The sequence below is a fragment of the Labrus mixtus genome, chromosome 5 (genome assembly GCF_963584025.1).
Source record: "Labrus mixtus chromosome 5, fLabMix1.1, whole genome shotgun sequence".
NCBI lineage: Eukaryota > Metazoa > Chordata > Actinopteri > Labriformes > Labridae > Labrus > Labrus mixtus.
In genome coordinates this window covers 14,901,185-14,913,987 of record NC_083616.1, presented here as the reverse complement: position 1 = coordinate 14,913,987, position 12,803 = coordinate 14,901,185, and the positions used below count along the sequence as shown (strand labels likewise).

Sequence of the window (12,803 nt, the reverse complement as noted above, 5' to 3'; positions counted from 1 at the left end):
TGACAAATTAAAGGCTATTTTTGGATCCTAAAGCTTTTGGTAAAGGTTGTAGACTGTACAGAATGAAACCGAAAATAAAATATTGTTTGGCCAATCAGGGGCTGCAAAAAATATCAGGCCGTAAAATAGATTGAATATAGTAATATACAACAGGAGCTTAAAGAGCAAATGTGCACATGGAGATAGGACTAATTGTGTTTCTCTAATCAACAAACAGCAAATGAATGTCCTTAGCCTACAGAGACAACTGATACTCTTATCCAGTCTCAGTTTAATAATAAAATGTATGAAATTAGATTTGTTTCTCCACTTAATCAATATGTGGATGCAAGTTTGTGTTGAACTTGAAAGCTACTAAATCATCTAAATATTTAGATGTGTTGTCCTGTAAAATCTTCTACCTATTTGGTCTGAAAAAGCAAAGCAAACAAAGTTAACAAGTGAGTGATTAGTGAGGTAGTCAAGACTGTTAGATGCCATTGCTCCAATTTATTGTCCCAAAGGCCAAACAAAAAAAAAGAATTATATCAAAATGACATCACTGATTTAAATGCTATGCATGGTGTAGGACTTTCAAACATTGTATCATCTGCACTTCCTGAGAGTTGATGTGAAACCATGAGTAAAACAGAAAACAGTTGACATTGACACAGTGGAAAAAAGACAGCATATGAGGGACCATATGCATATATCACACTGTGAATTGTAATCTGTATAAAATGTGTTACATATGCTTAGTAACCATTCAAATTGCTAACAAAGTTGGGAGCCGTTTAAAGAGATGTGTTTATAGAATCTGAAGTAAGACACTAACATGTCTGTTTAGTATGAAACTTTGTTTGTATCTGGCATTTAGCAAAAGACATTATATCAGTTGTCTGTTCCGAGGAATCAGCCTTGTCAAAGAAATACCCATACCATTTTTACCATTAAAAAGCACCACACTTTGAAATTATACCTATTCCTTTACCATGGGCATTTGACCTGCTTCTGCATGCACAGGGCAACAAACCCTTGAATACAGTTCTTGATATGATGCATTCTTACCGTAACCTCTACATGCACAATCAACTTCCTGACATCAACTCATTGGACTCCAGATTCTTCTCTTTCCAGAAGCTACCAGGTTCTTCTGTGATCCTACAGCTGTCAACCCCCCACCCGTCTCCTAACACCCACACTTTCTAAACCCTCCTCCCGCCACTTTGGCATCAGGCATTTGCTGGCGAGTTCTCAGCTGTCTGTGCCCTAAATAGATCTTATCAGGAACAGACTACCTCAGAGGGTCTCAAAGGGGGTCTCTCTCAAAGAAAGTATTGAATAGGAAATAGATTTTTTATTAGCAGAGCCTTTAATATCTCATAGACATAGAGAGGATATCTGTTGGTATACAAGGTGGTTTGGGATTATATGACCTTTAGTGCAAAGTTGTTATTTAGAGTTTTAGTGTGCTTGGAGTGAACCCTTATGTGTGACGGATGGTCCTTTCTTGCCAATGCCACACCTCACTGGGATTCATTATAAATATAATTTGAGTTGTAAGTAGGGGAAGGTTACGTAGGCAAGAGTTTGTGACAAACACGAGGGACTTGGGGACTAGACCATCTACACCGAGCAGGACACACAACACACAAACCTTAAGGTACTGTACAGTTTACACAAAGATTTGCTTTTATTTTTTTAGTGGCTTTTAATTGTAAAGAAGTTACTTTAGATAATGACACGCAGGAGTGTGGATTGTAGTTATCCGGGGATCAGTGGGAGATGGTCCAGTAGGAAAGTAGCATTTGTTGCAAGGCCTCTATGGGGGTCTGAGACCATGCCCATATAAGGCCTGAGGGGGGGCCATTTAAAGTTAGAGATAACATGTGCATGGCCATTTGCTCCAGGATACCCTAGTCAGAAGGACACTTATTAGCAGCAACGGTGAGAATAAAAACATTTCTGCAGTACTTTTGTATTATACAATGTGTGGACAGATAGTTATTCGATAGGGTGAATGTTAAATAATGGTATTTACTGAATATAAGATCAGGTTTTGGACAGTTGCTATACTTTTTTCCTACAGCCATTTTCATTTGAAATCTTAAAGAGTTTTAATGTTAAGGAGACTTTGTTGAATCTTGACATTATTTCAAATATTGTTTACCAGGTCCGAAACAGGCCTGAAACTCATTTCTGATACTTATTCTGAATTAATTCCTGATTGTTGTACTTTGAACCCCATCTAGTCCATCTGAATGTGTCTGTGTCCATCCTGTGCTTAATGTGTCAAATACAGGACACACTGAAACCTAAGTGTTAGATTTTACTTAGAAAACTAAACGCTGCAGTCTTTAAATTGTACGTGCTGTAATAATCTCTATTTCTACCAGATGGGAGACACCGTCCAGTTAAAAGATGAAGGAAACAAACACTTTCAAGCAGGAGAGATCGACAAGGCCATTGAATGCTACACTAAAGCCGTCAAGGGGTGCAAAGACCAAAAAGTGCTTGCTGTCATATACAGGAACAGATCTGCATGCTACTTAAAACAGGTAAGCAGTTTGGTAAAGCAGTACAAAAACAAACTTTTACCAAAGGAATATATGTGGCATTTCTTTGGAAAATTCAGATTCAATTTTAACATTTCTATTCATCCTCTAGGAAAACTATACAAATGCAGCATCTGATGCATCTAAAGGTAGTGTAAATACATAGTGAAAGCAAACAACAGTAGCAAAATCAATAAAAAACATCCCTCAAACCTACATCTCCAAGCTCATTATGGTTATTTCTTCCCTTTATTTAGCAATTGATGTTGATGCAGCAGATATTAAAGCTTTGTACCGGCGTTGCCAAGCTCTGGAGAAGCTTGGTAAACTTGACATGGCTTTTAAGGACGTGCAGAGATGCGCCACCCTCGAACCAAAGAACAAGACCTTTCTGGAGACTCTACGCAGGCTTGGAGCTGATATCCAGGCCAAGGTCAGCCTCACAGAAAAGAAAACACCCACACATAAGCACAGGACAGAGAAGAATCAGACAAATTACTCTCCATAATTGTCTAACTCACCACCAACTTATTGTTACATGTATTAAACAGTGATCAGTGGCCACAAAGAAACTGGGTCACGTGTATTACTGGAAAAAATCACAGCAGGAAATAATAGTTTCATTTTTATTTTCCACAGCTTAAGACAACATTTTCCACCGATTCAAGGGTTCAGAACATGTTTGACATTCTCTTCGATGAAGAAATGGACAAGGATAAGAAGGAAAAAGTGGGTAAATTCTCTAGCATGAAGCAGATACACTGTTGCATTAAGTATATGAAGTTCCTGTTTGTTTATCTGGTCTTCACTTTTGCATCCTGTCCCTTTCCCTTTAGGCTGCAAACAACCTGATTGTGCTGTCCAGAGAGGATGCAGGAGCAGAACGAATCTTCCAGAATAACGGAGTGTCTCTGCTGCTCACCATGATAGAGACAGGAAAATCAGAGATGGTCCTGGCTGCTGTTCGCACACTGTCAGGCATGTGCACAGGACACAAAGCTCGGGTGAGTATACTATTACTTATTTATACTCCTATGAATTGGAGCGAAGAATGTCAAGTCTTCTCTAAACACAATCAAAAGTACAACCTTTCACCTGTATGATGCCATTAGAAGTAAGGTTTAATGATATTTGTAAAAATCACAAATTAAAAGTCAAACATTTATTTTCTCTTGCCCCTAACAGGCCATGGCCATTGTTAACATGGTGGGTGTTGATAAAATGTGCAGCATCATGGCTGTTGACAATGAGGAGATTGCACTTGCAACCTGCAACCTATTCCAGTGCATCAATGACTCCCTCACTGGTGGAGATAAAAGGGATTATGGAAAAGAAGAGGCCTTGGTTTTGGGTGAGAAACAATCAACCTGTAACAGAAAGGAAAACAGAAATGCTCTGGCTGTACTTTTCCACAGCACTACTGACAGGGACAAACAATCTTCATATCATTTTCCTTCTGCAGATGCATCGAAAGACCTGAAAACTATTCTCCTATCTCTGCTGGAGATGGTTGCCAGTAAGAAGGTGTCTGGCCATGGCAGAGACCAGGCGCTGAACCTCCTGAGCAAAAATGTACCTCGCAAAAACAAAAAAGAGGCAGACCACTCCAGGACCCTATTCACTATTGACAACGGTGAGGCAGACAGCCACAGGTCTCTTATTTTACTGGAGTTGCTGTCCAATGCTGCATCCCAGACTCCCTGACATGAGATTTCTACATATGCCAATGTTTGATTGTTCTCCAGGTCTGAAGAAGATCCTCAAGGTGTGTGGTCAGATTCCTGAACTGCCAGACCAGCTGCCCTTAACAGACAACACACAGCTGATTGCTAGTGTGCTCCTCACCAAGATCTATGACGACCTCAAATGTGACCCAGAGAGAAACAACTTCAGGGACATCTGCGATGGATATATAAAGTACACACACGAAAATCCACTCTTGAGCATGGTTTAAAGTGTTGCGACCAAATGTCTCTAAATGGTGACCTAGCCAACATAACCCATGTTTTTTATTTTTCCTTTCATTGCTCTCCTTTCTTTAGAGCCAAGATTGACCCCAATAATATGGACAGCACCATTCATGCAATCAATACCATCTCGGGTCTGCTTCAGGGTCCCTTTGACGTGGGCAATGCTCTGGTTGGACATCAGGGCATAATGGAGATGATGGTGGCGTTATGTGCCTCTGAACGGGAGGTGGACCAGATGGTTGCTGTGGAGGCTCTGATCCACTCCTCCACCAAGATGAGCCGTGCCAGCTTCATCATCACCAATGGTGTGTCACTGCTGAAGGACATCTACAAAAAGACCAAGAATGAGAAGATTAAGATACGTGCGCTGGTGGTGAGTGTCCTTAGGAAAAAACGGAACACCAAATAGAACTTAATTCTAGCTTTATTGTTGGCGACTATGTACAAAATAATAATAAATATATAACACAGTAAGAAGTAAGCAGGCAACAATAAAGACAGCTGCCTCTAAAGTCAAACATTGTGCATGGCTATTGTTGTCAAACCGATATGCAAAAATGTACGGTTGTTCTGTTCAAACATGGAATTATATTAGATTATACATTTTCCAGGTACTGTTTGTGTAAGTATGTGACTTGTGTCCTCTTCAGGGTCTCTGTAAATTGGGTTCAGCTGGAGGTGATGATTACAGTTTAAGGCAGTTTGCTGAAGGCTCCACAGAGAAACTCGCCAAGCAGTGCAGAAAGTGAGTACAAAAATGTGGGGGGGTTAGAAACCTGTTGGAAAAAAACAACTCCAGTGTATTTTAAAGTTTTCCTCCAAAAAATGTTTAAAGGTAAGTAAAAAAAAATGTAGCCTTGATGTATATTACATTTATCATGGTTTACAACAATATACCATCAGTATGATATCATGTATATGTAGAAAGAGGCTAGAAGCACATTTCCCCTCCTACATTAGATATTTGCAGTAGAGTGGTACTGAAACAGCAGTATTCATCAAGATGGCTACCAAAAGAGAGAACATGGATAGATTCAGTGAGCCTCATTCAGACCCAGACTCAGATGAGGAGTCTGATGTGCACTGGAATCTACTAACACATTTATTTAAAATGCTTAGCATCTTTGTTTGGTAGCTTGTTAGCTTAACTGGTAGTGTTTTGATGGCTATGATGTTGCAGAAAAAATATTTATTTTCGGTTGATAGCTCAAGTGTTGGTTTACATCTACATCCAATAACATACACTATGTTACTTTTAATATGCTAATGCAAACTCAGTGTCTCGATGGACGAGAAAGTTTCCATTATGAATAAATAATAAAAAAATAAAATACAAAAACATGTATTACAGTTCTTTAAAGTAACTTGAAATCATCTGAGGTAGATTGGATCTGTATTGCATAAATTCATGAATGTTTCACTCCATCACGGTTTTCTTCCCTTTCTGTATGATATTTAACATCTTAAGGAAGGGCAAACAAAAAAATTAGTTATATAAAAAGAATAAAATTAAATTAAAAGAAAGAGAAGAAGAGGAAAAAGAGAAAGAAGAGAGAAAAAAACAAAAACAAAACTGTAAGCTTTGACTTTTTTGTTAAAGAAAAAAAGTCAACGCTTACAGCTTAATCACTAACCCAATGTGCATTTAAACCAAGATTTCAAGAAATAAAAAGAAAAGAAACAAAATATATAATATTAAATATTCTATAGAAATATGTAAATGTACCTCTCTAGTGACAAACTTTGCATAGGAACAAGTCAGGATAGTTAAAGTCAGGCATGATGACATTCAAATGTTAAAGGTAGAGACATTTTTGGATATACACTATGTTCAATTATAATTTTTATGCTGATTTAATTCCGTACAATAATTCCTGGCAATGCTAACACTTCACGTTATTATAAAAGTGTGCACTAAAAGTTAACATTTTCATGTTTTGTTCTTCTAGGTGGCTTTGTAATCCCCAGATTGATAACAAAACAAGGAATTGGGCGATAGAGGGTCTTGCTTATTTGACTAATGATGCGGATGTGAAAGATGACTTCGTTGAGGATGAGCCTGCCCTGAAAGCTATGTTTGAACTGGCCAAGGTAAGGAGACAACAGACAGAAGAAGTACATTCAGTTTATCATGTGTAGACTTGAAAAGTAAACTCTCTTTTTTTCTCTGTCTTTTTAGTCTAAGGACAAGACAATCTTATATGCAGTAGCGTGCACCCTGGTTAACTGCACCAACAGCTATGACAAGAAGGAAATCATCCCTGAGCTGGTTCAACTGGCCAAGTTCTCAAAGCAACATGTGCCTGAACAACACCCCAAGGTAAAAAAAAAAAAAAGGAAAATTAACTATTCTCAGACAGCAACCCAGAGTACTTATATGGATATAGGTGCACATGGAAATGCTAAAATGTTTAACCACTGTATGCATACTGTATACACACATGTTTTATACTTGCGTTCTTCAGGACAAGAAGGATTTTATTGATAGGAGAGTGAAAAGGCTGCTGAAGGCTGGAGTCATCTCAGCTCTTGCTGTCATGGTCAAAGCAGACAACTCCATCCTGACTGATCAGACCAAGGAGATGCTGGCAAGGTGGGAGGAGAAAAATATCACAGTAAAGTGCTGATGAGGCAATCAGATGCACCATATAACATGACATAAATCTAAAAGGAAGCCCTAAAATCTATCGGACTCATGACAAAGTAATCAGCTCGACATCGCATGCATAAGAACTCCCTTTAATTTTCCTTCAGGCCATTCTCATAGTTATGTAATAGTTTTAATTAAACAATTTCAGAGACGAGGCAAAGCAGGCGAAAACACAAATGAATGACAACAATATCTTTGCCACATTGCTTAGAAATACAAGATTGTTAAACCTAATTGTTTTGTTTTTTTAAGGGTTTTCTTGGCATTGTCAGAGGATCCTAAGGACCGTGGAATAATTGTCGCCCAAGGTGGGGGGAAGGTGAGTGATGGGTTTACAATTTGGACATTTACCTTGACGAACTGTTTCATGCTAAATATTTCCACTGTTGTTCACTGCTGTAACACCACTGGCTCTGCACTCAGGCTTTAATACCACTTGCTCTGGAAGGCACAGAAGTGGGGAAGGTGAAGGCCTGCCATGCCCTTGCCAAGATTGCATCCATTTCCAACCCTGAAATTGCGTTCCCCGGTGAGAGGGTAAGACACCCTGTTTTGGCTTTGTCTTTGCCGGTCCTTAAACATGCAATTTCAAAAAGAGAGAAGTGGAATCAGCTTGTCTAATTATTCTTCACTTTTGACATTACTTTCTCCTCTAATGCTTTGGTGTGTGACTCATCGCTCAGCAAGGGCATTTTTATAATTAAATTCTTTCTTTCTTTGCAGGTGTATGAGGTGGTGCGACCTTTAGTTAACCTCCTTCACACAGACAGAGATGGAACACAGAACTACGAAGCTCTCAGAGGCCTTACCAACTTGGCTGGTTTTAGTGAAAAACTTCGGTAACATTTAACACAATCACTGATGTTATCGTCACGGTTAATTTCAAATTTCTTTGCATTTTCAGGATTAGTATTGTTGTGTGTAATTGTCACCTAATGCTTCATCTGTTTCGCAGGGTAAAGATTGTGAAAGAGAACGCCCTGTCAGATCTTGAGACCTACATGTTTGAGGAGAACGAACAGATCAGACAGGCTGCCACTGAGTGCATGTGCAACCTTGTTACATGTAAAAAAGTAAGAACAGACAACCAGGCAAATACACCAAATATGAACAAACACTGTGCGTTCTCCAACAGGTGTGGCTCCATTAAAAAACTAATAATTAACAATTGTGTTTCATAGGTCCAAGAGCGTTACCTGGAGGATGGCAATGATAGGTTGAAGCTGCTGGTGCTGCTTTGTGGCGAGGATGACGAGAAACTCCAGGTAGCTGCAGCTGGAGCTCTGGCCATGCTCACTGCTTCTGAGAAGAAGCTCTGCACCAAACTGACCGTGGTGGTAAGTACAACAGAATATAAATGATTGTGTCAAATCCCAACAGTGATTTAAAAAAAGCATTGTGGTCCTTATTGTGAAAAAGTTGGTGTTGGTTAGTGCCCAATACTTAAAAAGAGAGTTAATTCAGATAACTGAATGATAATACATTAGTATCAATCTCTACGGTTTTAGCAAAATAGAATTTTGGGACACACTGGATCACTTTGATATGGTCTATTATAGCTGTGTATCTGTAGCTTTCTTAATCAGAGATTACTGATAGCTTACTGAAGTTGAGGTTATGTTTGTATTTCAAACTCAGAAAATTACCTCACAGCTGTAATGATTTAGTCTGTCAATACAATAAAATTACGACTTGGGAGCCCCCTTCACATAGATAATACACAGCTTTCTCAAACTTGACAACTCCAGTGTGAAACACAAGCTTCCTGCTGTATTTTTTCTAAACATTTGTCACCTTTAACCTCATGTTGAGATTACACTGATGAAACGTATATGACAAAGCTTCTCTGGAGAAGTGCCGAGTAATGTATTGTGACTTATACTGACTCTCTTAGGATGGCATTTTTTTTTACTGAGTAATACACACAGATGTAGAGAAATATATATATTTTTTAAAAAGGGTAAGAAACATACTTTGTCACTGATTGGATGACTGCTGCCTCCAAACAGACAACCCAGTGGATGGAGATCCTGCAGAGGTTGTGTCTGCACAGCAACTCTTGGATAGCACACCGTGGCATGGTGGTTGTCTTTAACATGCTCAACTCAGATGACAGTGAGCTGTCGAAGAAGCTGATCGAGAGTGAGCTGCTGGAAATCCTCTCAGTGATCGGCAAAGCTGAGGACAACCCGAAGAGGCAGGAGACCATCGATGTTGCACGCGCGTGCCTTGTCAAAGCTATGGATCTTGGTCTCATCAAACCTTTCAGCACCCCTTCTTAGAGTGCTGCTACAAGGAAACACCAATGGACAATTTTCTTTATTTCCTCTGTTACATATAGTACAGACTTTTTTATCTAATGCTTTTCAACTTCAGAGATATTAAAGGATTCATCCAACCATATAACATAAAGTAGTATTTAAGTTTGTGCCAAATCCAAACTGTGATTGAATATTTAAAACTGATCTGTTCACGTGTGTTTGATTGGACTTGGTTTAACTGTTTAGCATTCATGAAAAAAAGACTGGGAAGCCAAAGTATAACAGTTTGCCAAAATATATTTTTTTATTTAACCAGGAAAAGTCTCATTGAGATTTAGAATCTCTTTTACAATAGCGTCCTGGTTAAGACAGGCAGCAGCACAATTTACTGGGTTTCAGACATAAAACACTTAACAACAATTAACATAAATAAAGGAATCAAAAAGTTTAAGAAACATTCATAAAAATGTGTCATAAATCATTACCAATAAGGGATCAAAAAGGGGCAGTATGAGTTGACTGTAGCCTTACTGCTTTATTGCAAAACATTGGACATATTTACCTCCCTCAAAAGGTGTGATCTTTAAGATTGTCTCAGGTTGGTTTGCATGCATCAAGATTTGATTTAACATGTGAAAACATTGCACCCATCAGTTTTGAATAAAACATTTGTTATGCTGTTGCTTTCTATTATATTCTCCTTTTTATGAACACATGCATTACATTGCCTAGTCTGCGACTAACTGGTCCAATGTTTTAAATGCTGTGCTGTGCAACTGCTCTGTTCGTCAGGATGTTGTTCTCCTCTCTTTTGTGGATGTTGTCATTCCATTGGACTAGCCTATAGCATTGATATAAAGGCAAATATTCTCATTATAGCGTCGTGTAGCGGACTCTGTTGCTTCGGCCGCTACTTCCGCGTTGTTTTGTCACGTGACGTCATGAAATCCCCCGACCCCTCCCTCTGACAGCCTCTCTGCTCCTGAATGCTCTCCAGCTGTAACGAGCACGTTGTCTCGAGTCTACTCCCTGATTCGTCGTACTATTGCGTCGTTCGCACCACCATTCAACTCAACCAGTCACGCAGACAGGTGTTTCTTCGTCTATGGTACGGAGAGCATCAGCAGAGAGCTCGTTAGACGGACTACTGACCGCAGTAAAAGAAAAAGTTACGTTTTGGCGTCACGGTAAGCTATAGGCTACATTGTATTTTGAAACTTTCCGAAAACTGAATTTTAATTAAGAAATTAGATTAGATTTAGAATCCTCAAAGCATTTTCTTGGCAAAACATGGTCAATAGCCTACCTGACAGATTAAAGGTGTGAGCATCTTTTTTAAATATGTGGTTGAATGTTATTGAGTTTTTTTGATTGTCGTTGATTAAGGCATATTTTGAGTGTCTAAATGGTGGCTAGTTCAATAGCCCAACCAATTTATAATATAGAATTGTAAAAAATAGACCCCCCCCCCCTCCTCATGATGTATGGCCTATAGGTCCTAGCCTATTCTACACAGTTAAAAAGAAATGGACTAATGACCTTCATGATAGCCTTTCTTAGCCTTTGCAAGGTGTTGCCTATTTAATACATTTCACAGGAGTGTGTTTTTGAATGCAGTGTCACTTTTCTTTTCCATTTTCTGAGATAGCCTACACAGACTTGCATGTTGTAACATTTAAACTGTAAATAGGCAATGTAAACGTTTGTGATTTATTTGATAGACATATCATATCACAAGAGGGGAAGTGAAAATGAACCACACAAAAACAAGACTTCTTTTCTTCAAACAAGGGATTGAAGAAAAGAAGTTTGAGTTATGGCGTCATGTAAAGGTGCGGTTAGAAGCGCCGCCAGGTTAAACTTCCCACGCCACGCTGAGAGTTCAACCCTGAGAGTTCAACCCTGAGAACAACACAAGGTTAAGTCACAAAAGAACACAAAATTAACCAAAAATATGGAGCAGGGATGTTAGCTTGAAGTTTCAAAATAGATTAGGTTTTACTTTTATGTAAACAGGATAATTGTCATGAAAATGATAAAAGCTGCAATAGAGGCCAGGTTAAAAATAGAGATCTATTAAAAAATAGACATTTTAAATAGCATAAAATAATTGCATGATTGACATTACCATAATAATAATAATGACTTTATTTATATGACACCTTTCAAGAGCAAAGTCACAAAGTGTTTTACAAAAGGATGACTTCAAACAGAGAAAGTGAACATCAAAAACCTCAACATTATACAAAACAGATAAATCAAAAGCAAGTCTAAACAAATGTGTGTTAAATTGCTTTTTAAAAGAGTCAAAAGTGCCCACAAATCTTAAACCCAAAGGCAGAGCATTCCAAAATGTTAGGGCTACAACCTCGAAAGCAAAGTCTCCCTTGGTCTTCAGTCTGGTGTGAGGGACAGCAAACCCTGATCAGAGGACCTAAGAGATCTGCTGGGAGTATAATGCAAATGTAAAAGTTCAGTTAGATAGGCCGGTGCCTGTCCATGCAGGGCTTTAAAAGTAAGAACAAGAATCTTGAATTGTATTATAAAATTGATGGGAAGCCAGTGTAAAAAAAACAAAAAAACTGAATTGGAGTGATATGTGACCTTTTGGAGGACCTGGTTAGGTTAATAGTCTGGCTGCAGCATTTTGAACTACTTGTAGACAGTTAAGAGATGTTATGTTAAGAAAGGTAAAAAGTGAGATACAGTAAAGGGTGAAGGGTGCCCAGGGAACCCCCAGGACCTGGAGACTGAAGCAAAAAAGGGCTTCCAGAGGTTCAGGTTTTTACACTGGCACTGCAAGACAAAATAACACACACACACCCTTTGTTTATCAACACAGCTGGTTTAAAATAAAACAAACCAAAGCCCTCCTCTACAACAAACTCAAATATAAAGTTCAGACCACCACTTAAACAAAAGCAAGGAGAGATGATCAATAGCTTAACCCACCATAACAAAAATGAGGTAAAACCTTTAGGTAAGAAAACAAAAACTAAATGCAAGGTAGCCCCCAAAAGTAGGAAATTTGATGAAATAAACTAACTAAGGAACAAAGGGGGAGGGCAAGGCGACTGAGAGAGCGCTCATCAATTACACTCAGAAAAGTCTACATTGATGAGTTGATATAGGCTAGGAGATAAAATGAATGAATGAAAGACTTGAGTAGCAGGAGGGTTTCATTATGAAAATTCTAATAGATACAGACAGAAACGAAAAGAGGGGTAGCCTTATAACAGGATGTAGTTGTTTAGACAAGGAGGAATCTAACATTGAGTTTTTATCTTACAGAACCTGAGCAGAGGTAATCTATCTGTGACCAAGAGTTGAAAGGCAGCAGGAAAAACATGAACGGTAGGTGTTCTGACTTATCTCCCCACTTAACCAT

At 38.7% G+C, this 12,803-nt stretch overlaps 1 protein-coding gene across 2 annotated transcripts; it reads left to right on the top strand.

Moving 5' to 3' along the window:
* Positions 1-1,283: 1,283 nt before the first annotated feature.
* On the top strand, positions 1,284-9,566 carry unc45b (unc-45 myosin chaperone B). 2 transcript variants are annotated; one of them, XM_061038009.1, is made up of 20 exons: positions 1,284-1,642; positions 2,376-2,537; positions 2,647-2,683; positions 2,792-2,967; positions 3,174-3,263; positions 3,371-3,538; positions 3,720-3,885; positions 3,997-4,167; positions 4,280-4,451; positions 4,577-4,877; positions 5,155-5,249; positions 6,454-6,595; positions 6,684-6,824; positions 6,970-7,097; positions 7,407-7,473; positions 7,578-7,691; positions 7,878-7,993; positions 8,110-8,227; positions 8,336-8,491; positions 9,164-9,566. In XM_061038009.1, exons 2-20 carry the CDS (start codon positions 2,376-2,378, stop codon positions 9,434-9,436), a joined length of 2,793 nt encoding a protein of 930 aa, XP_060893992.1. In that variant the 5' UTR covers positions 1,284-1,642; the 3' UTR covers positions 9,437-9,566. The 2 variants fall into 2 exon arrangements, with proteins under 2 accessions (XP_060893992.1, XP_060893993.1); XM_061038010.1 differs by lacking the exon at positions 1,284-1,642 and adding an exon at positions 1,795-1,926.
* Positions 9,567-12,803: the final 3,237 nt, after the last annotated feature.

Excerpts from the sequence above, each read along its gene's own strand:
- unc45b (XM_061038009.1), top strand. The coding sequence starts at position 2,376 with ATGGGAGACACCGTCCAGTTAAAAGATGAAGGAAACAAACACTTTCAA. Across the intron at positions 6,596-6,683 it reads CTATGTTTGAACTGGCCAAG|TCTAAGGACAAGACAATCTT; the intron begins GTAAGGAGACAA and ends CTGTCTTTTTAG. Across the intron at positions 7,692-7,877 it reads TTGCGTTCCCCGGTGAGAGG|GTGTATGAGGTGGTGCGACC; the intron begins GTAAGACACCCT and ends CTTTCTTTGCAG.